Source organism: Xyrauchen texanus, chromosome 2 (assembly GCF_025860055.1).
Source record: "Xyrauchen texanus isolate HMW12.3.18 chromosome 2, RBS_HiC_50CHRs, whole genome shotgun sequence".
NCBI classification, from domain to species: Eukaryota; Metazoa; Chordata; class Actinopteri; order Cypriniformes; family Catostomidae; genus Xyrauchen; species Xyrauchen texanus.
This window is the reverse complement of record NC_068277.1, coordinates 57,387,874-57,414,028: the sequence shown is the minus strand read 5'-3', so window position 1 is coordinate 57,414,028 and position 26,155 is coordinate 57,387,874. Positions and strand designations below refer to the sequence as shown.

General features: G+C 39.3%; 1 protein-coding gene across 1 annotated transcript in view; it reads left to right on the top strand.

Moving 5' to 3' along the window:
- ndrg2 (NDRG family member 2) overlaps positions 1 to 26,155 on the top strand; it is a 118,013-nt gene that overhangs the window by 76,939 nt on the left and 14,919 nt on the right. Inside the window, exons 10-14 of the mRNA XM_052141889.1 lie at positions 6,079 to 6,182; positions 6,796 to 6,834; positions 6,924 to 6,975; positions 16,599 to 16,646; positions 18,083 to 18,118. Of these exons, the coding sequence (XP_051997849.1) occupies positions 6,079 to 6,182; positions 6,796 to 6,834; positions 6,924 to 6,975; positions 16,599 to 16,646; positions 18,083 to 18,118 (279 nt within the window). The remainder of the gene's footprint in view (positions 1 to 6,078; positions 6,183 to 6,795; positions 6,835 to 6,923; positions 6,976 to 16,598; positions 16,647 to 18,082; positions 18,119 to 26,155) is intronic.

Here is a 26,155-nt window from a genome sequence, read left to right as displayed (position 1 = left end):
TACTTTCCATCTGCACTCTCTCTGACAACAGCATCTCTCCAGATGGCATCAGGGATGTCTTTTTCTTCCATCATCTGGTACTCCAGGAATTCATCATTTAAGTGGTCCTGTTCCCTCAGCTCGTCATATGGCAGGAGATGGTTGAACCTAAACATTAGAGAAACAGAATGAACCATCACTTGTATACCAACTCCTAAACTTATTCCACCTTTTCTCCACTATAATGATGGTAGGATGGATACCTTTAAACAAAGTACTGCACATAATCCACAGCAACATCCGTTTTCTGCTTGAAGTCCACAAACTTGGCATACTGCAGCACTTGGTCATTCAGAGGCAGCTTGGCCAAGGCATACTCCACTGATCTTATGAAGAAAACTTCTTGCTGCCATGTGGAACTTCTTAACAGCCTCAGGGGAGACATGACCAGCTTCAACGAGTCTGTTCAAGATGGTTCTTGTTGTGAAGCCAATGCCAAGCTGTGAATCTACAGGCATCACAGAACGCACAATTGATCACCAAGAGTAACTTAAGACCAGCCAACAAAGTATTAAGATAACTGTCTTTTGTGCCATCTTACTGACCTGGGAGTTGGTTCTCTTCATTCATGATGTCCACACTGTCCACATCAACTGCTCTGAAAGCTCCTGGCTTCAGGAATTTTGACATCAGTTTCTTTATGAAAAACCTGATCTTTAGTACACAAAAAACACAATTTTATTCTACTTACTTTTATGCAAAGCAACACTGGGATGGCTCAGAAATAAGGATTTAAGTCCCATGTAATAATCTGTAATATTAACTACTTGCAACATTAAGTGTTACGTACTTGGTCATGTAGTAGGTAGACGGAGGGGTCTTGACGTTGGAAGAGAAGGTTGAAGTGTTTAAAGATGATCAGCATGGACTGATAAAAGAGCAGGTGAATTTCAGTCATTGGATCTTCAAACAGCACATGCAATCGGACGCATCTTTCTTGTTTCTCATCTGAAAGTAGAAATACAGGCAAAAGCAAAAATATCAATTGGAAACAATAAGTAATGATTAATGAATTGGAATATTGATGAAAAGTTAATTTAGGCTACTTCAATAATTCTGAAGTCTAATCAGACAGAGAATGTCAAGGCTCAGAAAACTTTTACATTTATGCACATTTGAGTTAATTAGCAATAATGATGGTGTGACAAAGTGAACCTGAAAATATTGAACTGTTTCATAATATTCTAATTTTCTGAGATACTCAATTCTGTTTTAAAACCTGTAAGCTATAGCCTAATCATCAAAATTAGACTTGAAATATTTCACATTGTGTATAATGAATCAATGCAAAATTGAATTAAGTTACTGAATGAAAAATGAGCTTTTACTCAACAATTTAAATCATTGATCCCTACTTGTACATCTTGTAATGTTATACTTTACTCAGGATAGGGTTCCATAGCAAGTGATATTCAGCCAATAGGTTTATAAAGCATACACTAGGTCAATACTTACCGCAGCTTCCAAAATAACTCCTGAGTGCAGCATTCGAAAATATGTCAGCAAACTCATGATCTAACAAGGAGTTATAATCCATCGTTTGTGTTAATAATACCGTTGTGCTCATCCGTTTGCCACAGCAAAGTTCTAATTCGAATTTAAAAGACAACGTTAGCTACATACTAGCTGACCTAAACTAGCTTTCATTAACGTTACACCTAAAACTTTAACGGTACCGTTTCTTTGCTTCGCTAAGAGTATAATAATGCGACTTTCTGTCAGACAAAGTTTAATAATGACATACAGTTGAGCAAGTATATCGTTTTAATAAATTATATGTTTCTTACCTAGATAACCATTGCTGATTCTACACCAAACAGGCCACTAAACGTTTTCCTGGCGTTGAAGGTGACGATGCTATGGAAGATGCCAATAAATAGACAGCAGACGTCACTAACGTACGACGACAAATTTTTCCAGCGAATCAACAATCAGAGAAAGGCATTAGACACAGTGGTCCAATCAGTAGTTAAGAGCCTGAACTTGTTTATAGTAATTCGGAAATATTAGTGCACATGAGTGAAAAAAAAATACAGCACAGAAGAATGTCTAATTTAGCGTGAGATTTCTTTGTTGAGCGTGAGACCATGAGATTGAGGCTGAATGCGTGAGTGTCACGCCAGATGCGTGAGAGTTGGCAACCCTGGAAGTCATTACTCTTTTGCTGCGACATAGTATCTGGATCTGTTGAGGCTTTATTCCTGACCTGTTTTGCGACAGTACTGAATAAACACCTAGGATTGTTGTGGTTATTTTCTATGAGTTTACTAAAATATGCTGACCTGGCAGCTTTTAGTGCCTGTCTGTAGCTACAGAAACTATCCTTCCATGCACCACAAAGTGCTTCTAATTTTGTATTCTTCCACTTGCGCTCCATTTTCAGAGCTGCTCTCCTAAGAGCATGAGTGTGATCATTGTACCATGGTGCAGGGCTTATTTCTTTAATTTTCTTTAATCGAAGGGGAGCGACACTATCAAGAGTGCTAGAGATGACTTTATTTATATTTTCTGTTATTTCATCAAGTTCTATGATTAATTCACTTATTGGAGTGATATTATTCTTATGGCGAATTGAAAATAATATCACACGTATTTAGATACAGCTTTAAAGAGAAATCTTTTAGAAACCGGGATGAGATTATTTATCAAAATGTACCACAGTCATTCATCTTTGAATACAGACAAACTTTAATGCTTTGCCAAACATAAATCTGATCTAACACATATATACATAAGACAGGTTGGTGAGAAGAGTGACAGAATGTGAAATAAATGATCAATACAGTGAAAATGAACTTTCTGTCTGTTGACAATTCCTTAAAACCATTTAACCTTATTTGAGTCTACATCAGATTACCCACAGTATTTAACAAATAGACCAGCACTTTGAGCACAAGATTAGAGATGTACTTGCGTGTAGTGGTCTTTCCTTGCATTCTTTGTGTTGCTTGGTTCTTGGCTCTTGGTCGAAAGATCGTTCAGTCGATGTTTTGGACCTCTGTAAGATCGGATAGTTATTGTCTGTATGAATGATGAGGTTGGCTTTGAAGCGAGGCCTTCTCATGGGTGTGTGAACCGTAGAGAGTTACGAGCTTCCTCGGGACATCGAGTCCCGAGCTTCCTTGGACCTCACATGGCATGGATCTGGTACTGACGAGATCCAGAGTAGACCATGAGGGAGTCAGAGCGAAGTCTGAGAAGTCAGAAGAGCAGGAGAGACAAGCAGAGAGGGAAGATGACAAGAAAAAGAGCCTGTTTGTACTGTTTGGAAACATTTGAACTGAAATTGGCTGCATCCCCAAAGGTGTCCTGCACCAATCAGAAGAGAAGTACAAATTTTATTTGTATAGCGCCTTTCACAACACACATCGTTTCAAAGCAGCTTTACAGAATATCAGCATTAACAGACGATAAAACTGTAATGTCTATAAAGTCGATTAATCATCATTGTGTAATTTAGATAAAATACGATTTTTAATAGTGTTTAAAAATAATTTAATGATAATTGTATTAATAACCCCAGTGAGCAAGCTGTAGGCGACTTTGGCAAGGAACACAAAACTCCATAAGATGTAGATTAATGGAGAAAAATAACCTTGGGAGAAACCAGACTCACTGTGGGGGCCAGTTCCCCTCTGGCTAACGTTATGAATGTACTGTAAATATTAATTATGTATAGGTAAAATCATGGTTTAAAATTATTAAACTAAGTGTTAAGGGTCAGTGATTAAACATCGATTGTGTTTGAACTGTAAGATTAATGACCAAAATCTTTGAAGTCCATCTTGATTAATTGCAGAAGTTCACATAGATGCAATTGTCCTTGTTAATTGGCTGATGAAGGCTTTTGTTGGCAATAGTTAGTCTAAGCATTTCATTTCAAGATCATAGTCCATAAATAGACCGAGTTGATGCAGGTTGGAGTTGGCATCATTTCATCCTCTGAAGTCCGTCATAATAGACTGAAGTGATGTTTGGCTGGCACCGGCTGCATTTAGTCATCATCATCATTCAACGACATATAGCAGTGGAGTCCAACATGAAGCAGGAATGGTGCTGGATCCAGCCGGTTCTGGTGACCTCAGGATAGGAGTCCCGAGGTTGAGACAGGGAAACAAATAAAAAGATGTAAGCGTAGATGCCATTTAATTTATTGCAGAGTTAGAGATCATGCTCAATGTTTCTGGTTTCTGGTTCTGGCAGACCCAACTAAAGCAGCCTAATTCTGGGTTGGAGGATAAATTAGGTGAATGCCTGGCTAAATAGATGAGTCTTTAGTCTAGACTTAAACTGAGAGAGTGTGTCTGCATCTCGAACAGTGTTTGGGAGACTATTCCATAGTTTAGGAGCCAAATATGAAAAGGATCTTCCTCCTTTAGTGGATTTTGATATTCTAGGAACTATTAATAGGCCAGAATTTTACGATCTTAATGAACGTGTTGGAATATAGCATGGCAGAAGATCACTTAAGTACTGCGGAGCTAGACCATTCAAAGCTTTGTACGTAGTTAACAGAATTTTAAAATCAATACGGAATTTAACAGGTAGCCAATGTAACGATGATAAAATGGGGCCAATATGATCATATTTCATGGTTCTCGTCAGCACTCTGGCTGCTGCATTTTGAACCAATTGAAGTTTATTTATTGATCTTGCTGGACATCCTCCCAGTAATGCATTACAATAATCTAGTCTTGAGGTCATGAACGCATGAATTAGTTTTTCGGCATCAGCAACCGAGAGAATATGCCTTAATTTAGCAATATTTCTTAGGTGGAAGAATGCTGTTCTACAAACATTTGTAATTTGATTTTCAAAGGACAGATTGGTATCAAATATAACACCTAAGTTCTTTGCTGTTGAAGATGATGTAACAGTACATCCATCTAGAGTCAAATTATATTTTAGTGGCTTATTTTTAGAGTTTTTTGGTCCAATAATTAGAACCTCTGTTTTGTCAGAATTGAGTAGAAGGAAATTTCTGGTCATCCAATCTTTTATTTCATTGATACACTCTGCTAATTTTGAGAATTGTGAAATCTCATCAGGTTTTGAAGAAATATAAAGTTGTGTATCGTCAGCATAGCAGTGGAAACTTATTCCACGATTCCTGATAATATCTCCCAGGGGAAGCATATACATGGAGAAAAGCAGAGGCCCTAAAACTGATCCCTGTGGCACTCCATATTTTACTTTTGTTTGGTTTGACAATTCCTCATTTACATAGACAAAGTGATAGCGGTTTGCTAAATATGACCTAAACCATGAGTCACATGGTCAATTGGGCTGTCTTTTCCTACAGTTGATTTAATGTTCCTTTGTTTCAGATTATTTTACAAAATTTCCACTCAAAATAGTGCATGTTTAATCATTAACTTTATATCATGCAAATGGTTCAAGAGACATTATATTCGTTGTCATCAGCTTTCTCTATGTAACCAAGCAAACCGTTGCATACCAAGCATGGCATTCTTTCATGGATATTATATGTGTAGGTAACAAAACATGAAAATCCCTGGTTACAAATCACACTGGTTAATTAATTGGTTATACAAGATGGATAAATTATTACACACATTTTAAAGATGTGTATAAGGCTTTAATAATATATAATCAGTTATTCAAGTTACCACAGTTCAAAGCAATTGTCAGAATAACTTAAGGATTAAATGCCAGAAACAGATATAAAAGCGATGCTAAAAAGCTAGCAGACTACAAACACTGACTACTGACACTGTGCAAGTTATTATTTTCTGGACCTTTTCTGGAAGGAAATGTAGAGACCGGACCTTTTGAAACTTTAATTGAATACCCCTGGTCTATAGTAACTATAATCACCTTAGTTAAAAAACAATGAAGCCAATGTTATGTCCTCATTTAGATAGCTAATAAACATGTGAGTGTGCACGCATGCGCATATTATCTGCTTCTATATGAAAACAATAGTGTATTGGAGATGGCATTTTGTATCTTTGTGAAATCCATTGTGAAGATCTGTAAACATTAAATGCTTACTCTTGCTTGTGCATTTGTTTACAGGAAGAGATGTCAGCAAACACAGAGCTTATTCGGTCACATAAAGAGAGAATCGCTAAAGCGGCCAATCTCACCAATATCGAACTCTTCTGGAAAAGTTACCTTGGGTATAATAGCACACACACACACACACACACACACACACACACACACACACACACACACACACATAGTGAGGAGCAGCTAATATGTCCTCACAAATTGGTTTTATTGCACTTTAACTATACTTGTGAGGACATTTTCAAAAATGTGTCACTCACAAGTATAGCAAAATCTGAACACACAGACACACATATGTTGGTGCGGCTATCCTTATGAGGACTCTCCATAGACATAATGATTTTTATACTATATGAACTATAGATTCTATCCCCTAACCCTACCACTAAGCCTAACCCTCACACACACACACACACACACACACACACACACACACACACACACATACAGTAGGGTGCAAAAGTCTGAGTTTACTAGTGAAAATATTTATTTTACTAGCGAATAATACATTTTATAATTTAATACAAATAGTTTTATTACAAATTATACTTTCAACAGGTTTCAATTTGTATGAAGTTGTTAAAAACCTGATGACCCATTTGATCCCAGATTCATGTTATGATTGTTCCTCTATTGCACACAGACAAAGTTAAATTCAAACACTTTCAATCTGAACAACAGAATAATCAAACTTTTGTTTTTTTGTTTTTTGTGTCTCAGTCGCAAAGATCTGGATATTGACAGGAACAACACTTTTAAGTAAGAATGCAGATAGAAATATACAGTATCTAGAATAAAATACTGTCCTACAGAAATTCCTCACTTTTGACCTTTCACTTATCTTTTAGATGTCCTGTGATGTTGGTGGTTGGTGATCAAGCTCCCTATGAGGAAGCTGTCGTAAGTTTAAATATTAAATAAATATTATTTACAGTCAAAACCCTTTGTTGACAGATACTTACATTTGCTGCATTCACACAGCAGCAGAATATATGTTCACACTTAGTTCAGTTATGATATTTGATATTTAGTTATAAACGAGTATGACAACCACATTCCAAAAATTTTGTGACTTAAATGATAATTTTCAGGACTTAAAATCACTAAAACTGTGCCGTGTGAATGTAGTGGACTAATTATTGTCTTTTACGTCTGTAACATATTCAATTCAAGCTGTTTGTCATTCAAAAGTTATAGGTCCAGTCACGGTCTTTTCATCAGCGCTGCTCCCATATTTTGTGATCTGGACTAGAGGTCTTCACGTGACTTAAAATGAAGCCCGACCCATACCCAAGACTGTCCGATACTGTTAGATTTTAAGCCCGAACCCGAAATAGCTTACGGTCTAATTTCTTCTCATAGCATGTACAGTTGCAATAGGCTGTATTTTATGTAAGCATATAGGCAACATTCATAACAGTACTGACAGAGTAAACAAGTACAGTTTTAACAAGGCATGGCAGCCTCTTAATAAACTAGAGCAGAAGGGGAAAAAATAATTCCCTTACTTGCTGAAACTTCAACTGTTTGCAGAACAATCTGGAATAATATGAAACAATGCAACAGTCCCCTCTATGCAGCCTGTACTTGTTCAGATTGTTAAATCTTTGTGACAACTGCTCTAAAAACAATCAAGATAGCGCAAAGAATGAAACAGTGCGCAGGTGTCTCAACATGCGTTTTTAAAATAAGTTATTTTTAACTTGACATGGTGTTTAAAATGTGCCGATGGTTACAGGGGTTATTTCTAACTGTTGAAAAAAGAAAAGTGGTGTCAGTTATTTGTACATACAGTTTCAAACCAATACTATGTAAAATGTTAAATATTATGAATAGGCCAATTCGAGAGTCACAACTGTTACTAACAGTTGTGACTCTCGAATTGGCCTACCTCTGGTATTTACTTGCTCCCACCTCTGGTATTTACCAGAGGTGGGAGCAAGTAACACATGTTCAAGTCACAAGCTAGTTTCAAGTCTTAACCATCAAGTCTCAAGTCAAGTCTAAAGTGCAGTGCAGACAAATCGAGCAAGTGAAGTCAGTGACTCACCTCAAGCAAGTCAAGTCGAGTCCTGATGAGTTTCAAGTCAAGTCGAGTCAAGCCATAGTACTAAAATAAATAGAGGTTCATTTTTGAAATAAATATTTATTTTTGCTCTGAAAAGATGAACTTATATACATCTTTACATTCATTTTTTATATGAATTGTATAACAGTAGTGTGTTATACAATATATATATATATATATATATATATATATTAGTAAATTGCGTTAATGAACATGCACAGTATTTTTATCGTGGCCACTTAAAAAAATACTGTGAATACTTCTAGATACCTTATTATCTTAATTGTTTAGATTTTTATAAATAACCGGTTAAAATGTATAACATTGCATGTATGCTGTGTAAAAATGCGGTCAGATTTTCACATTGATCTTACAAAAACGGCAGTCGGAATGAAAATGCAAATTTGCTCTCTTACAGTAGGTGGCGCTTATACAGCAGAAATACAGCTCTTACCCTGGTAACTCCTGTACACAAAGCAGCCCTGTGCTTATAAACAATAATTTATTAGGCATTATTGTCAGGATTCAGAAAGAAGAGGACTCAATTGCAGGGTACACCATGGTTTATTGGGAAATTAACAAGCACGAGCCGGACAGGATAATGTCCATATATAATAACGGCCTCAGAAAGCGTAGGCTAGGTCCATAGAACTCCCAGCCAAGAGCAGTCCATAAAAGAGGTCAAGGATGGTGGCGAATGACACGGGGGAAGCAACCGGCAGTGTTGGCAGGTGAGGCGCGGCAAGGGGGAAGGGAGATGACTGCTGGTAGCCTGGAGGTGGCAGGAGAATAAGCTCTGTCCAGCAGCCTGGAAGACGGTGAGACTGGAGAGGGGAAAAAAAAGAAAAAGAAAAAGGGAAAAGACTAAACTGCTCGGAATGCAAGCCACCAGGGATGAGGAAAAATAATGCAAAAACCTATAAACTATGCCATAATGTATAGGAAAATAATAGAAATATTCAATAAAGATAAACATAATAAATCAAATCAGGGTTGAACAAGCTGGGATCAAGACACACCAAAAGAAAATACAAAATAGGAAAACCCTAGGAATCCAAAGCAAATCAAAATTGAAGAAAAAATAAAAATAAAGATTGACTAGATAACTAGACTACCACTAACAGCAAGAAAAAGCAAGATTAGCAAGACGTGAATAACAACAAGCAAAAACACGATCTGGCAAGAGACAAAAAACACAAGGGGAATATAAAGAAAGGCTAATGAGGAGTAACACGTGAGTGTAATTTTGAACTAACAAGGTAACAAGAGGGAGGGGCGACAGCTGACAGTTGCGCGCATGGAAAACAACACGTGCAGACACACATGGTGAACGAACACAAACACCACACGCCGAAGCGCGCGGGCGGACAAACAAGACAGCCAAGCGCTACGTACGAACAACGACACAGACACAAACACAACGAGGCTGATCAAACAGGCATCCTGACAATTATAGGATGTAAGATGAAAAGAAAATGCCATCTAAACCTTTCTGAAGACAATCCATTCCCTTCAGAGAAACATTTATATAAAATAGTCATAAAAGTATTGCATTCGAGGGCTTTAGTTAAAGACTTCAGAAGTCATAATTAGGGATGCAACGATCCGATACCTGGATAAGTATCGGCTCAGATACTGAAGCTTTTAAACGTATCGGGATGACATAAACGAACCATAAAAATCCAATTAAAGTAGTTCATATGACTCGTGCATTTCATTCAAAGCCACTTGAAGACATACGATAGCTCTGTGTATCACAAAAGGCTGTTTAAGAAGTAAATATATACAGTATCTCACCCCTCACATTTTTGTAAATATTTGATTATATTTTTTCATTTGACAACACTGAAGAAATTACTCTTTACTACAATGTAAAGTAGTGAGTGTACGGCTTGTATATCAGTGTAAATTTGCTGTCCCCTCAAAATAACTCAACACACAGCCATTAATGTCTAAAACGCTGGAAACACAAGTGAGTACACCCCTATGTGAAAATGTCCAAATTGGGCCTAATTAGCCATTTTCCCTCCCCGGTGTCATGTGACTCGTTAGTGTTACAAGGTCTCAGGTGTGAATGGGGAGCAGGTGTGATAAATTTGGTGTCATCTCTCTCAGACTCCCTCATACTGGTCACTGGAAGTTCAACATGGCACCTCATGGCAAAGACCTCTCTGAGGATCTGAAAAAAAGAATTGTTGCTCTACATAAAGATGGCCTAGGCTATAAGAAGATTGTCAAGACCCTGACACTGAGCTGCAGACCATACAGCGGTTTAACAGGACAGGTTCCACTCAGAACAGGCCTCACCATGGTGGACCAAAGAAGTTGAGAGCACGTGCTCAGCGTTATATCCAGAGGTTGTCTTTGAGAAATAGACGTATGAGTGCTGCCAGCATTGCTGCAGAGGGTGGGAGGTCAGCCTGTCAGTGCTCAGACCATATGCCGCACACTGCATCAAATTAGTCAAATTGGTCGTCCCAGAAGGAAGCCTCTTCTAACTCTTGTACTCACTTTTGTTGCCAGCGGTTTAGACATTAATGGCTGTGTGTTGAGTTATTTTGAGGGGACAGCATATTTACACTGTTATACAAGCTGTACACTCACTACTTTACATTGTAGCAAAGTGTCATTTCTTCGGTGTTGTCACATGAAAAGGTATAATCAAATATTTACAAAAATGTGAGGGGTGTACTCACTTTTGTGAGATACTGTAACATGTATGCGCAGCTCCAGCACGTTATTGAATGGTGCTGCTCTGTTTACACACACTTGTGTATATTTTTAGCCTTCATGCGGTGCTCAATATTTGTGTGCTACTCAAGTACAGCATCTCAGATGTAGATAATCAAAAGTTTGGTTCACTTATAATATGCATTTAGATTGGCACTGGAGGTTTTTTTTTTTTTTTTTTTTAAACCAGAATTTGAATAAGAAGCTAATTAAACTACTGTGAACTTGCCTATAATCAGACACACTCACAGGACTTCCTGGAGAGTTCAGAATGTCAAAATAAAGCATGAGGGTTTAATAGTTAAAGGTACACAATTGAGATATATTACTGTATATTACTATTATAATATATTATTATTATTATTATTATCATTTGCTTACAAATGAAAATAATATTTGAGTTGAATGGGTTCCAAAAATAACTTTGTGAATGAAAAGTGAGCTGATATCTTACAACTAAATTGAACAAAAAGGAGATCTGAATCCTTTAAAGTCCAGATACATATTGAAAAGTTTTTGCAAAAAAAAAAAAAATTATTATTATTTTCTACTGATGACTTATACTGGAATTACTGTTAATTTTGCTGCTACATTATCCAGTATTTTTTCTTAATAAGCTATACATATTGACATAATGTGTAGTTAGAGGTGTGTGTTTCTTTACATATTAAAGAGTACTCGCAATTAGTTCCACACAATAATGTAAAGATATTTTAAACAGATTATGCAAAAAAACGTCTCTGGTTACATGTGTAACCCTTGTTCCCTGAAAAAAGCGGAACGAGATGCTGCGCTGCTAAGCGCTATGGGGAACAATCCTAGCTGTGAATAATGTGTGTAACACGTCAATGAACATTGACCGGAATTTATAGCCTTGGCTGATGTACTCATAAATGTATGCGTCACCAGGTGTCGTCAGATACTTCTTTTTGAAGAGCAGTCCTGGGACGTCCCAGTGCGGCAAAGAAACGCAGCATCTCATTCCGCTTTTTTCAGGGAACAAGGGTTACACATGACACCGAGACGTTCCCTTTACAAAAAACGTCACTATGATGCTGCGCTGCCAAGCGCTATGGGGAACGCAATACCCACGCCACCGCACTGGGGGCTGTCCGGACCCCTACGGTTGTGCAGTGTACTCACAAACGCGAGAGGTCTCAGACATGAGCTTGAGATGTCGACTCAAGGGCATAAGAGCCCGGAGTACATAAACATCTAAACTATAAAAGTCCAATGAATGTGTGCGGAGAGGACAACCTGCCACATCACAAACTTGTTTAGGCATGGGCTGAGATGTTGACTCAAGGGCATAAGAGCCCGGAGTGCAGAACATCCAAACTATAAAAGTCCAATGAATGTGTGCGGAGAGGAAAACCTGCCGCATCACAAACTTGTTTAGGCATGGGCTGAGATGTTGACTCAAGGACATAAGAGTCCGGAGTAGCAAAGCATCTAACCCATAAAGTTCCATGAATGTGTACAATGAGAACCCTATTGCAACACAAACTTGTCATAAAAACTGATGAATGTGAGCGGAGAGGACCAGCCCACCGCATCACAAACTTGTCCAGACATGTGCTTGAGATGTCGACTCAAGGGCATAAGAGCCCGGAGTGACAGAACATCCCAACTATAAAAGTCCAATGAATTTGTGCGGAGAGGACAATCTGCCGCATCACAAACTTGCTGCAGAGGGAGACCTCTAGCCAAGGTTTTAGAGGTGGAGAGCCCTCTGGTAGAGTGCGCCCTAAAACCTATAAAACCTAAAACCCTAAAAGCAATAATGAGGATGCCTCTTTGAGGGCACCCCGCCCACCAAGCCGTGGCAAACCGCAGTGGCCACATAGAACCTGGAAGTGGCGAAGTGCCCGCTGACAGTTCTTTCTACAGAAAATCCAGAACTGAAGCAAACTGGCAGTTAGCTTGCTCTGTAATATGAACTTTAGTAGAAGGAAACACATGCAGGCACATTTATGCTATGTATGCGTCACCACGATCGGGGGGGGGGGGGGAGAAGTAGAGGAGACATTGCGCTATCAACAGAGGCGAAGAGGTCCTCTTCTGCCCTGAAAAATCTACCCAGATCAGTTCCAGTTGGAGGGAGCCCTAGCACTTGAAATGGTCTCGATAACCTCAAGATAAAAAACCCTGTGAACCTCACTCGGTATTAACTCTGAGAAACATATCCTGTTCGGCCAGCGCAGCACCATTAAAAGGAGGCAAGACCCTTGCTGGTGAACATTGCCAAGACTCCCAGGAGCAGAGAAACCAGGGAAAGAAACGCATACAGACGCATACTTGGTCATGTATGTGTCTTAACATCCAGACCCAAGGTGGCTAGGTGATTTCAGGGAGAAATAGAGGAGACATTGCGCTATTCATAGAGGCGAAGAGGTTCTCTTCTGCCCTAAGATCTCACCCAAACTTGTTCCAAGTGGAAAAATCCCAGCATTTAAAAAAGGTCTCGATAACCTCAGGAGAAAGCCCTGTGTCCCTAAGTTGGTACCCTTAGGGGCCAAACATGAAAGATTCCACAATTCGGGACAGGGATGAAATATTGCCCTCTGCCTGAGATAGAAGATCCTTCCTGTTCGGAATCACACAAGGCGAGCCGTCGAGGGAAGAGATTAGCTCTGAGAACCAAGCCCTGTTTGGCCAGCGTGGTGCTATCAGTAAGAGGCAAAAACCCTTGCTGGCGAACTCTGGGCAACTACTACCTTAGGGTGAAGTTCTTAACTCCCCCATTGGTATTTTCTGTCTGGACAGTAAATCTGCTCCCACATACTGGCATCCAGGGATATAACTGACCTGAGTGACAGGAGCTTGCCCTGGGCCCTAAGGAGAATCCGACGCATCAGAAATACAGCTGACAAGAACGTGGGTCTCCTTGATGATTTATGTAAGAGGCGACCGCTGTATTGTCCACCCGCACCAAGACATGGCAGCCTCAGGAGGAGGTATTTCAGGGCCAGAAATACAGCCATCAACCTGAGACAGTTACTGTGACAACCGAGCTGACAACCCTCCTATCCCCTTAAGCTGGGCGACCACTTAAGGCCGCTACCCCGCCCGTCAGGGAGGCGTCTGTCGTTAGCAGCCTGCGACAACAAGACGCACCTAGAGTGGGACCCAAGGCAGAAAACCGGGGTCTGAACCACATAGAAAGGGAACGAAGCCTGAGGCGCGTAACCCTTATTAGCTTATCGGGGTTTTGGGCCTTGGAAGAAATCCCCTGGCTTTGGGCCACAACAAAAACGGTCTCATGAGCAGAAGGTCCAGAGGGATCACCGAGGACGCGGTTGCCCTGAGACCTGGAAATCGTTGATCCTGATAACAGTGCAAACTTGACCTAGCCTGACTTTGCTGAGGGTGATCTGAATGGACTCAATCCTAGCAGGAGACAGTGGTGCCCACATTGCGATTGAACTCCATAAGATGCCCTGATAGACAGTGTTCTGAGTGGGAGAGAGGACGCTTTTCTTGGCGTTGAGCCTCAACCCCAGAGAAACAGATGAGCTAAGACGATGTCCCTGTGCTGAACTGCCAGTTCCTGGCAGTTCCTGTAGTCGTCTACATAATTCAGAATGCTGATGCCCCGGAGTCGCAAGGAGCCAGCGCTACATCATGCATTGTGAATGTGTGGGTAAAAAGGGCTAGGCCGAGTGAAAGAACCTGACCCTGGAACACTTCGCGAACCTCAGGAACTTTCCATGTTGTGGCAGAACTTCTAAATGAAGTATAGAAGTGCGTCATAAGATCGATGGTGACCAGCCAAACGAGTTGTAGGGCTTGAGACACGACCATCTTGGTAGTTCACCCACGGGCAGTTCAAGCTTTAAGATCTAAGCCAGACGCCACCCCTCACCCTCCATGGGAAACAGGAAGTATTTAGTGTAATAACCTAACTCTCTCTCTGGAAGGGGAACACATACCATGGCCCCTTTAACCAGGAGATTTGAGGTTTTTTTACATAAAAAAGAAATCCGGTTTACGGTAGTGAGAACACGCCATTGAAACACGGAAAAGCGGCGAGTGAATTAAATCCTGATGCCCTTATAAGACCCACAGAAAAGAATATATATGGCAGAAGTTTCCGATTTTAACACTTCCTGTTGAGGGGTCGTCGAGTGTTTTGCGTCCTGAATAAAATGCATGAACAGCGAAAACACCCAGTTTTGACGGAAGCCTCTGCAACCCGAAACACCAAGAGGTGGCGGGAATGGAGGGGCTTCGACGGGGTACCGGGAGGGGTGAAGTGAAGCACGCGCCCCATCCCGAGGGGAGCTACCCCCTAATCTAGGCGCAAGACCATCAGGGTTTTCTCTTACTAGAAATTATAGTCCTGAGGTCTTGCTTCGGGGGCTGGCGAGGGCGGTGAGACTGTCCCCAGTCCCTGGGAGGAGGAGCACGACTCTCCATGCTTTGCTTTTGAGCCTCCCTTCAGACAGGACAGAGGCGGGTCTGAGGCTTGCTCGTGCAGAACCCACACTCAGGTCGTCCAGGAGGTCAGCCTGGTATGCCTGTAAAACAGCATAGTGTGCAGAGCAGCACCAGCCTAACCTGCTGCTTGATAAGCCCTTCCCACTAAAGTGGAGGTTGTCCTAAAAGGCTTTGAGGGGAGAGAGGGCTTCTTAATTGACGATGCTGAGCCCGGCGAGAGATAGCCCGCAAGCGTCTCTCTGACCGGCGGCATCACTGAATACCCCCATGCCTCAGCACCCACGATAGTCGAATATAATGATGTCGAGGGTATGTGAACACGGGAAGAAATGTTTTTTTTTTTTTTTTTTAGGGGTTCCTCCATGAGCGAGAAAGCTCTTCATGGAGGTTATCAAAGAAGGGAAGGGACTCATGAGGCGTTCCCTTTCTTAGACTGGAAGATAAAATCTATCCCCTAATTTGGAGTGTTCTGGGGGGGTCTCTCTTTTCCGGACGGAAAGCTCTGAGGCGGGAAGAGAATCGCGATCCTCCTCATGATCCGAAGAAGTGTCGGAATGCGCTTCCCGCAAAAACTGATGCTTTTCCTCTTTAGCTATAAAGCGAGAACAGGGGAACACGCATCGTTTGCAGCTTTCAGTCATTCTCTCTCTCTCTTTTTTTTTTTTTTTTAATACATGAGTTTAATCGGGAATCATTTTAATTTACTGACAACCCTCAAAAATTTGGACAGTAGTTTTACATATGAATCTTTCTGGATAATGAAATGATAATTAAATTAGTTACATACCTTTCCTTGTGGTTTTTGAAATGTCTGATGTAATTCGATGAAATGGTGTTTCTGATATGATATTGATAAAAATGATCTTTTTGCATTGCATATTTTCATACTTTTTTTATTCACACGGTCCAATTCTAAATCTTTATATCCAAAGGAGATTATTTTGGGAACTCGACAATCTTCTGTCATTTTGGCACATTGTGAGCACAGCGTTAACTGCGCTGGTGTAGATCAGTGGTGCTGGTGGGCTAACATTTTTTCATATTAATTAATTGATGTTGCAATATTTTTAAACGCATTATTGAAAATAATAATAATAAAAAAACATTCAAGTCATTGTCGAGTCATGCATTGTCGAGTCTCAAGTCACTGGTTCTCAAGTCAAAGTCAAGTCATTTTCTTTATTTAGTCAAGCAAGTCACAATTCCTTAAATTTGGAACTCCAGTCCCCCACATCTGGTAAATACGATCGTTTTATCTCACTGCATTCTTATTTCTGCTCACTAGGTGGAGTGTAACAGCAAACTAGATCCAACTACAACCTCATTCCTCAAGGTGTGGACCTTAATTTTGATGCTCCAAGAACTGTAACACATACCACAACATTGGGCAATATCAGATATAATTTATTTACAGTGCTGTGGAAATATCTCATACTAAATTGTTAAAAAAATTCTAACAAAATCTAACATAAAACATAGGCAATCTGAGTAAACAAAAAATACAGTTTTTAAATGATAATGTTATTTATTGAAGCAAAAAGATTATCCAATACCAACCGGGCCTGTGTGAAAAAGTATTTGCTCCTTAGTTACTAAATCTGCAAATCTATGAAACTGCATACATGATTGTGTTCAGCTGGACTAGACACACCCAGCCAGGCCTGATTACTGCCAGCCGGATTAGACACACCCAGCAATGATGAGGAAAAAGGTGATTGAAATACATCAGTCTGGGAAGGGTTACAATGCTATTTCAAAGGCTCTGGGACTCCAAAGAACCACAGTGAGAGCCATCCTGGAGAAAGCTTGGCACAGTAATGAACATTAAGGCTCATCTGAATTTTGCCAAAACACACCTTGATGATCCTCAAACCTTTTGGAAGAATGATCTGTGGACTGTCGAAACTGGAACTGTTTGAAAGACAGTGGTCCCGTTACATCTGGCATAAATCAAACACAGAATTACACAAAAAGAATATCATACCTATGGTCAAGCCGGTGGTGGTATTGTGATGGTGTGGGGATGCTTTGCTGCTTCAGGGCCAGGACGACTTAATTGAGGGAAACATGAATTCTGTTCTCTACCAGAAAATCCGAAAGGAGAATGTCTTGTCATCAGTCCATGAGTTCAAGCTCAAGCACAACTGGATTATGCAGCAAGACAATGAACCAAAGCATAGGAGCAAGTCCACCTCTGAATGGCACAAAAGAAGTCAAATTTAAGATTTGGAGTGGCCTTGTCAAATTCCTGACATGAGTACAATTGAGATGCTGTGGCAGGACCTTAAACAGCAGTTCATGCTCAAAAATTGTGGTTGAACTTAAGCAGTTCTGCAAAGAAGAGTAGGTCAAAATTCCACCACAGCGTTGTGCAAGACTGATCTCCAATTATCGGAAGCGTTTGGTTGCAGTTGTTGCTGTTAAATGTGGCACAACCAGCTATTAAGTTTATGGGGCAGTTCGTTTTTCACATGGGTGATATAGACAATTTTTGCTTCAATAAATAAATATATATATATTTGAAAACTGTATTTTGTGTTTGCCTTTGTTTTGATGTATCTCGTTTGAAGATCTAAAACAATTTAGTATGAAAAATGCACAAAAAGAAGAAATCAGGGAGGGGCAATTACTTTTTCACAGCCCTGTAAATTGATTATCTTGTGTATAAGGTTTGACAAATTCGTATTTTTTTTATACTGCACTCTATATTATAATATATATATATTTTATAACACTTTAATAATATGATGTTCTTTGTGTTTTATTTAGATGGCTGATGCTGGTGGTATGCCACAGCTCACCCAGGTAAGCGAAAGAATAATGTCAGTTTTAAACTGATTTAAACATTGACTGTAACAATAAAACTATTACGATCAGTGCTTGAAGTGGGTGAGTACTCACCGGTACACAGTACCTGCACTTCTATTTAGTCTACAAAGTGCCGGCAGTTTTTCAGAGTCTCCCAGTACAATTTAATTTATTTAATGTAAGTCAGTGGGTGATTCAATGTGGCCCGCCAATCACTTTAATCTGACCCTCCAACTGATTTTGATAAAATAGCGTCACAATCATCTGTGCAAAACTCAGCAGTTAGTTTAACAGCATCAGCGGTCATCATAAGTGATCCGTTGCCAGAGACTATATAGCAGAGACAGGCCACTGCTATCAAAACTAATGGGAGAAATTTGAGCGGCATTTGTATGCCGCTTGTTTACATGGAAAATAGCTGCCCGGTTGCGTTCCAAAGATGGCGGCAAAGTGGACTGACTTTCTAGCAAGTCAGTCAACTCAGGGCCATCTTTGTAATACTCTCAAGCAGCTTTATTTCTATCTAACATTCAAGAGCAGCTCCCTACTTGAATGGGGAAAGACAAACATTTCCAAAATGGTTGGTCAAATTTATGATCAGAAAACATTATTCAAACCTTTACCTCAGATTACACTAGCTCTAGAAGCTGGGAAATTCCGCTTTTAATGTGTGTTCTCAAGTTGATCGACAGGCAATGTCTGTATCTAAAAGGTGATTGTCTCTTTTATCTATAAGACGGGACTTTCTTTCTACATCCGTTGACTGTAGGATGTTCCCATTTCATCAATTAATTTTAATTGAAGTGGCCAATCTCTGCTAACTAGTCTCTGCTGACTTGCTAAAAAGACTTTGTCCATGATCCAGTTCTGATGTCATGATCAAATTAGTTCACCCATGAAATCAAGTCCCCAAGGGGTAACCGTTTGTAATGCCTGATCAAAAACCTGTTGGTATTATCATGACAGCTTTGAAACAATGTGTAGTATTGTAACAGGGAGTTGCATCCTTTGCCTATGCATGCACATGTGTTGTGCGTGAAAAGACAACTTATTTTTAATAAAAATAATGTCCAATAGAAGAACAAACTCAGAGGTTGAAAAAGTCAAGAATGAGCATAGAGCAACAAGAGAGTAACTAGTTTTCATGTGGACAATGCAGAAGAAGTGATACCACAGTTATTCTGAATAGATAACCAGTTTGTTGCTGAAAAGCACAGAAGGAAGGTAAAGCTGACTATTTGTCGTTGTTTCCACCTGTCATCATGGGCGGACGGAAAGGAAGGCTGACACGGAGGGGTTATTTATAAGCCAAAACATTATGACCACCTGCCTAATATACTGTTTGTCCTCTGCGTGCCACCAAAACAGCACAGACACGCCGAGACATGGACTCTTCAAGCCACCTGAAGGTGTACTGTGGTATCTGGCTCAAAGACATTAGCAGCAGATCCTTCAAGTCCTGTAAGTTGGAAGGTGGAGCCGCCATGGATCTAACTTGTTGGTCCAGCACATCCCACAGATTATTTAACTTGTTACATAATTTTTATGGGCAAACAGTCAATAAGCATTATGAAAAACAACAATATTAACCAAGAAAAAGCTTGTCATAAGCAACTTTTGAAAGACAATGAAGTGGAGTGAAAGATATGAAAGATCTTTTTGAAAGACAATGAAGTGGAGTGAAAGATATGTGCTGGTATAGATTCAGAGGGAGTTCCAGTGTTTCACAAATCTGTCAGAAAAAAACTAGATTACAATTAATGAGTTGAAGGAAATTATTCCATCCTCAAACTGTGACATACCACAAGTTTCTTCACCTCTTCAGGTTTAGAATCCCTGTCAATAATGCCTGCACAACAAAGAAAAATCTTGTTATTTAGATGAAATCAACAAAGTTTAATATAATTAATTACCTGTCAGCTGTGACCTGAATAACATTATAACAACAAGTTTACGAAATCTAAACAAAGGCTGATTCCATGCATTGTGAAGCTTGGTGATTACACATTTGAGTTGTCCTTTTTATTTGTATAGCGCTATTCACAACACAGATCATTTTCAAAGCAGCTTCACAGAAAATGATGCTTTAACAGAAAAACAACCTGTAATAGCTGGAGTGTTTTATAACATCTGACTGACTTGATTATTGGATGTGACAATAATGGTGGTTGGCACAGATTTGATTTCTGGTAATTTTGTATTATTTTCACAAAAATGTGTCATCTAAATTTTCACCTCCTTGACCTTCACTGATTGATTCTGACAGGGCCATTTCATGTTAAGATCTGTTAAAGGGAAAACAACTTTTCATTTTATCTACAGTATGTCAAAACAAAAATGAAATCCTTCATTTTTCCAACATCCACATGTTATAGAAATCATAAAGGGTGGAGGATGTATTACTTGATTGATATCAGCTAGATTTTCACAAAGTTTGTTAGCCTTTACAAATATGTGTATGTACAGCGCTTCGCTTTTTCCACATTTTGTTATGTTACAGCCTTACTCCAAAATGGATTAAATTCATTATCTTACTCAAAATTCTACAAACAATACCCCATAATGACAATGTGAAAGAAGTTTTTTTGAAATCTTTGCAAATGTATTAAAAATGAAAAAAAAAAACACGTCTACATAAGTATTCACAGCCTTTGCTCAATACTTTGTTGAAGCACATTTGGCACCAATTACAGCCTCAAGTCTTTTTGTGTATGATGCTACAAGCTTGGCACACATATTTTTGGGCAGTTTCTCCCATTCTTCTTTGCAGGACCTCTCAAGCTCCATCAGGTTGGATGGGGAGCGTCGGTGCACAGCCATTTTCAGATCTCTCCAGAGATGTTCAGTCGGGTTCAAGTCTGGGCTCTGGCTGGGCAAATCAAGGACATTCACAGAGTTGTCGCTTAGCCCCTCGTTATGTTATCTTGGCTGTATGCTTAGGGTCGTTGTCCTGTTGGAAGATGAACCTTCGCCCCAGTCTGAGGTTCTGGAGCAGGTTTTCATCAAGGATGTCTCTGTACATTGCTGCATTCATCTTTCCCTCGATCCTGACTAGTCTCCCAGTTCCTGCCACTGAAAAACATCCCCACAGCATGATGCTGCCACCACCATGCTTCACTTTAGGGAAGGTATTGGCCAGGTGTTGAGCAGTGCCTGGTTTCCTCCAGACATGACACTTGCCATTCAGGCCAAAGAGTTCAATCTTTGTTTCATCAGACCAGAGAATTTTGTTTCTCATGGTCTTGATAGTCCTTCAGGTGCCTTTTGGCAAACTCCAGGCGGACTGTCATGTGCCTTTTACTGAGGAGTGGCTTCCGTCTGGCCACTCTACCATACAGGCCTGATTGGTGGGGTGCTGCAGAAATGGTTGTTCTTCTGAAAGTTTTTCCTCTCTCCACAGAGAAATGCTGGAGCTCTGTCAGAGTGACCATCATGTTCTTGGTCACCTCCCTTACTAAGGCCCTTCTCCCCCGATCACTCAGTTTTGCCGAGCGGCCAGCTCTAGGAAGAGTCCCGATGGTTCCAATCACCTTGCATTTACGTATGATTACTCCACTGTGCTCATATGACCTTCAATGCTGCAGAAATTTTTCTGTACCCTTCCCCAGATCTGTGCCTTGATACAATCCTGTCTCGGAGGTCTACAGACAATTCCTTGGACTTCATGGCTTGGTTTGTGCTCTGACATGCACTGTTAACTGTGGGTCCTTATATAGATAGGTGTGTACCTTTCCAAATCATGTCCAATCAACTCTATTTACCACAGGTGGACACCAATCAAGTTGTAGAAACATCTCAAGGATTATCAGTGGAAACAGGATGCACCTGAGCTCAATTTTGAGTTTCATGGCAAAGACTGTGAATACTTATGTACATGTGATTTGTTTTTTTATTTTGAATAAATTTGCTAAGATTTCAAACAAACTTCTTTCATGTTGTCATTATGGTATTGTTTGTAGAATTTTGAGGAAAATAATGAATATAATCCATTTTGGAATAAGGCTGTAACATAACAAAATGAGGAAAAAGTGAAGCGCTGTGAATACTTTCCGGATGCAATGTATATATACTCTGATCAGCCACAACATTAAAACCACTGACAGGTGAATTGAATAACATTTATTATCTTGTTACAGTGGCACCTGTCAAGGGGTGGGATATATTAGGCAGCAAATTAACATTCGGTTCTTGAATTTCATGTGTTGGAAGCAGGATAAATGGGCAAGTGTAAGGATCTGAGCCCCTTTGACAAGGGCCAAATTGTGATGGCTAGACGACTGGGTCAGAGCATCTACAAAACGGCAGGTCTTGAGGGTTGTTCATGTTCTTGAGGGTTGTCATGTTCTTGCGTTCAAACACTTGATGGAGTGCAAATTCGAACTAGGGGATCTCAAGATGTGTTCTAAATATTAAACTATATTTAAATTGACATAGTGACCTAAAATTTATTTGTTTATGACGCAACGCGCCCGAGACGCTACACAAGCATTTCTGATGCTTGTTGAAATTGACAGGTCCTTAAACGAGCCCTAATAATTAATCTCGAACTGATTGACAAATTCACTTGCAAAATGGATTTCTGTGAACTGTATGCCAATGATTGGCTTATATTCAATAATATGGTAGTAATCAATACGTTGTATTCGAAAGGCATTTTTTGTATTGTCTTATCAATGATTAACTCTTCTGCCACAAGAATGTAATGCATTTTAATTATCTGAATATATATATATATATATATAAAAAATTTTAATATTTAAAGATAACTATGTATAATTATTTCATCATTATATATTTAATTATTGCTATATATGGGGGCTTTCTCAGAAAATATTTGTATATGCGATTAAATGTGATTAATTGCAATTAATTAATCGGGACATCATGTAATTAATTCAATAAAAAAAATTCAATTGACAGCCCTATATATATATATATATATATATTAAAAATATATATATATATATATATATATATATATATGTATATACGTCCTAGGTTGTAAAACCTTGTGAATGTATTTTGAGAGGAACATCCTGCTGCAAAACATGTGTCTTGTAAGGACACACCACTCGTCCATGCCCATGAGGAGGCCATGCCTCTAGTTGAGTGTGCTTTAACCCTCTGGGGTCTGAGGGTATTTTGGGCCCTGGAGAAGTTTTGGCATGCCTTGACATTTGTGCTTTTTTCAGTTGCTTAAAAACATATTAATGGCTAAAGTCTGATAACACTGTATTCAGCACAAACTGGGCTACAATAATATGTGAGCAACATGTGTGTACAGGTTTGTATTTTTTAGAAAATAACATTTATGCATGGTTTTTGAAAAAATTTACATTTTAAGTCACTGAAATAAGGCCATATAACAGGTACTAAACATTTGTCCACAAGATTTTGAGAATTGGATCTTGTAGCCTAGAGTTTTTGCTACAAAATGATGTGAAAACCATCCTGATCACTCATTCATACAAAACAATATAGTAATTTAACTTTTGTAAGACCATTTTAGTGTTGAAAGGTAATATGCGAGGAGGCGTGAATGATCATGAATATGGATCGTAATTTAAACCTGAGAGACAAAAGGCGCCTCCCCTGGGCCTATCAATGAGGGATAGAGAATGAATGTGAGGAGACTTAATGATCAAAATCAAGTTTTAAGTTAAAAGAAGAAATCTGGCTATACAAAAGACTTTACTTAATTTTAGACCTACACTACCATTTAAAAGAAGTCTCTTCTGCTCACCAAGACTGGATTTATTTGATCCAAAATACAGAAACAACATTGATATTCTGAACTCTTTTTACAATTTAAAAGAACAATTTTCTATTTAAATATATTGTAAAAGGCAATTTGTGATCAAAGCTGAATTTTCAACATCATTTACTGCAGTCTTCAGTGTCACATGATACTTCAGAAATCATTATAATATGCTGATTTTCTAATATGGGCATATTTAAAGTGCATTTTACTAATTTAACCTGAACACATATTTGCAAGCACAAGCTTTGTTGATGATAATGAGGCATTATAAACACTAGATCAAATATAATCTAAACATTCATATTATTTTTATATCATATCATATTACATACCATATTTATATTATACAGCATACAATTGAAATACCTGCTTTAGCCAAAACACTATTTAAATGGAACTAAAACTTGCTTATTAGGACATATTTCAAATGTCAATACTCTGAATCCTGGCTGGCAAGTCTGTAAACAGTCCCACTAGTAAAATATGTACGTTTATATAAAATAGCATGTCAACTAATTAAAACTAAATGACTTACTCATCCGAAAATTTATCCTTGGCTGGATCAAGTCTCTCTTAAAAATACAAATGTTTATCGCAGTCCCAGTCTTCTTCTGATGAAAATGTTAAGTCTTCCTTAATATCCTGCAGTTTCCTCGCCTGTGTAGCGTTACAAACGCGCAGAAAAATGAATGAAGTATGTTTTAATCAAACCTCACAGTCGGGGGCATGTACATTTGCGTTGATCGTCTCAGCACATTAGTGTATGAATGGCGTGCTCTGCTGGTGGGTGGGATCACATTACAGATAATTAGATGGACCGGTACAAAACTGTACATTGTTTCAAAGAGATTGCATTGTGGGAGTATATTTGTTTTAAATTTGAATTGTTTTATTTCAAAGTAGACATTTTAAGCTTTCTTTAGACATATGTTTCATGTTTGTGAGATAAGTATTTGCAGAGTTTCAGTTCATTTTAGTGACGTGTTTCTGAACACAGAGACTGCTGAAAGCTCACCCTTTTTATTTTCTTTATTTTACAAAAGAACAAGATTTTGTTGTTATTGTGAGTGTGCACAAATAAAAGTAGACCCTTTATAGTCTCTTATGATGTCTTACACTTATCTGTATACCCAAAAATTGTTTTCCGCATGAGATGCCACCGCCACAAATCCCAATGCTTTCTGAAACAAGTTTCAGTGGAAATGTTCTCCCCAGTTTGAACTGAGATGGACACTGTAAACTGGCTGAAGCAGTAAAACTGTGCTGGCATAACAAAGCCTCTGTTTGCGGCAGTAACAGCCAATTGTCAAGGTAGTTCAAGATGCACAAGTCGCTCAGTCTCAGAGGGGCGAGAACCGCATCAATGCACTTTGTGAATGTACGAGGAGCCAAAGACAGTCCGAAGGGCAGGACTTTGAATTGATACGCTGTTCCCACAAACGCGAATTCCAAAAACATCCTGTGATGTCGCACAATTTTGATATGAAAGTATGCATACTTTCAATCAACGCAAACCAATCATGTGGGAGTACATGCGATAAGATCCTTTTCTGAGTGACCATTTTGAATAGGCGTTTTATAAGTGAACGATTTAAATGTCGCAGATCCAGGATTGGCCAAAGCCCGCCGTCTTACTTTGGAACAAGAAAATAATGGTGGTATAACCATTTTTGTGCTTGACAATTTGGCACAATCTCTATCGCGTTTTTCACAATGAGATATGTATTTCGGCTCATAACACTGGCGCGTCATCGTACGAAACCGTGGAAGACAGAATGCCGTTAAAACGGGGAGGCCGGTGTGCAAAATTGGACCATATAACCATGTTCAATTGTTTTTGCACCCAGTCTGAAATACCCGTTAGGGCTCGCCACGCATCCGCTTAATGGACAAAGGGCAATTTCGTTTGCTCACCGTATGATATGATGCGACGGTCACTATAGTGAAGTGGTTGCGCATAATGTGTGTGCTTTGTAGAGGAAAAAGGGGCTCTTCTGTGAGAATTTGTGAGCATCTTGTGCATTTGCAACGAATGCTGTATTCTTTTTTGCACTTATTGAAATTTTTTATTGCATTTCTAAGAACAATTATTTTTAATACATTTTGAACAACAATATTCCTATCTGACAATCAATAGTGGGGAGTTGGGGAACAGTGTTTTGTGTCTCTCCAATCAAGCCTTTTTTGGAGCAGACCCAGAGGGAATCGCGGGCTCTGCTTTCCGCTTCAAAGGGTTGTGCTTGTCAGGAGCGCTTTTGCTGCACGTGCTGATA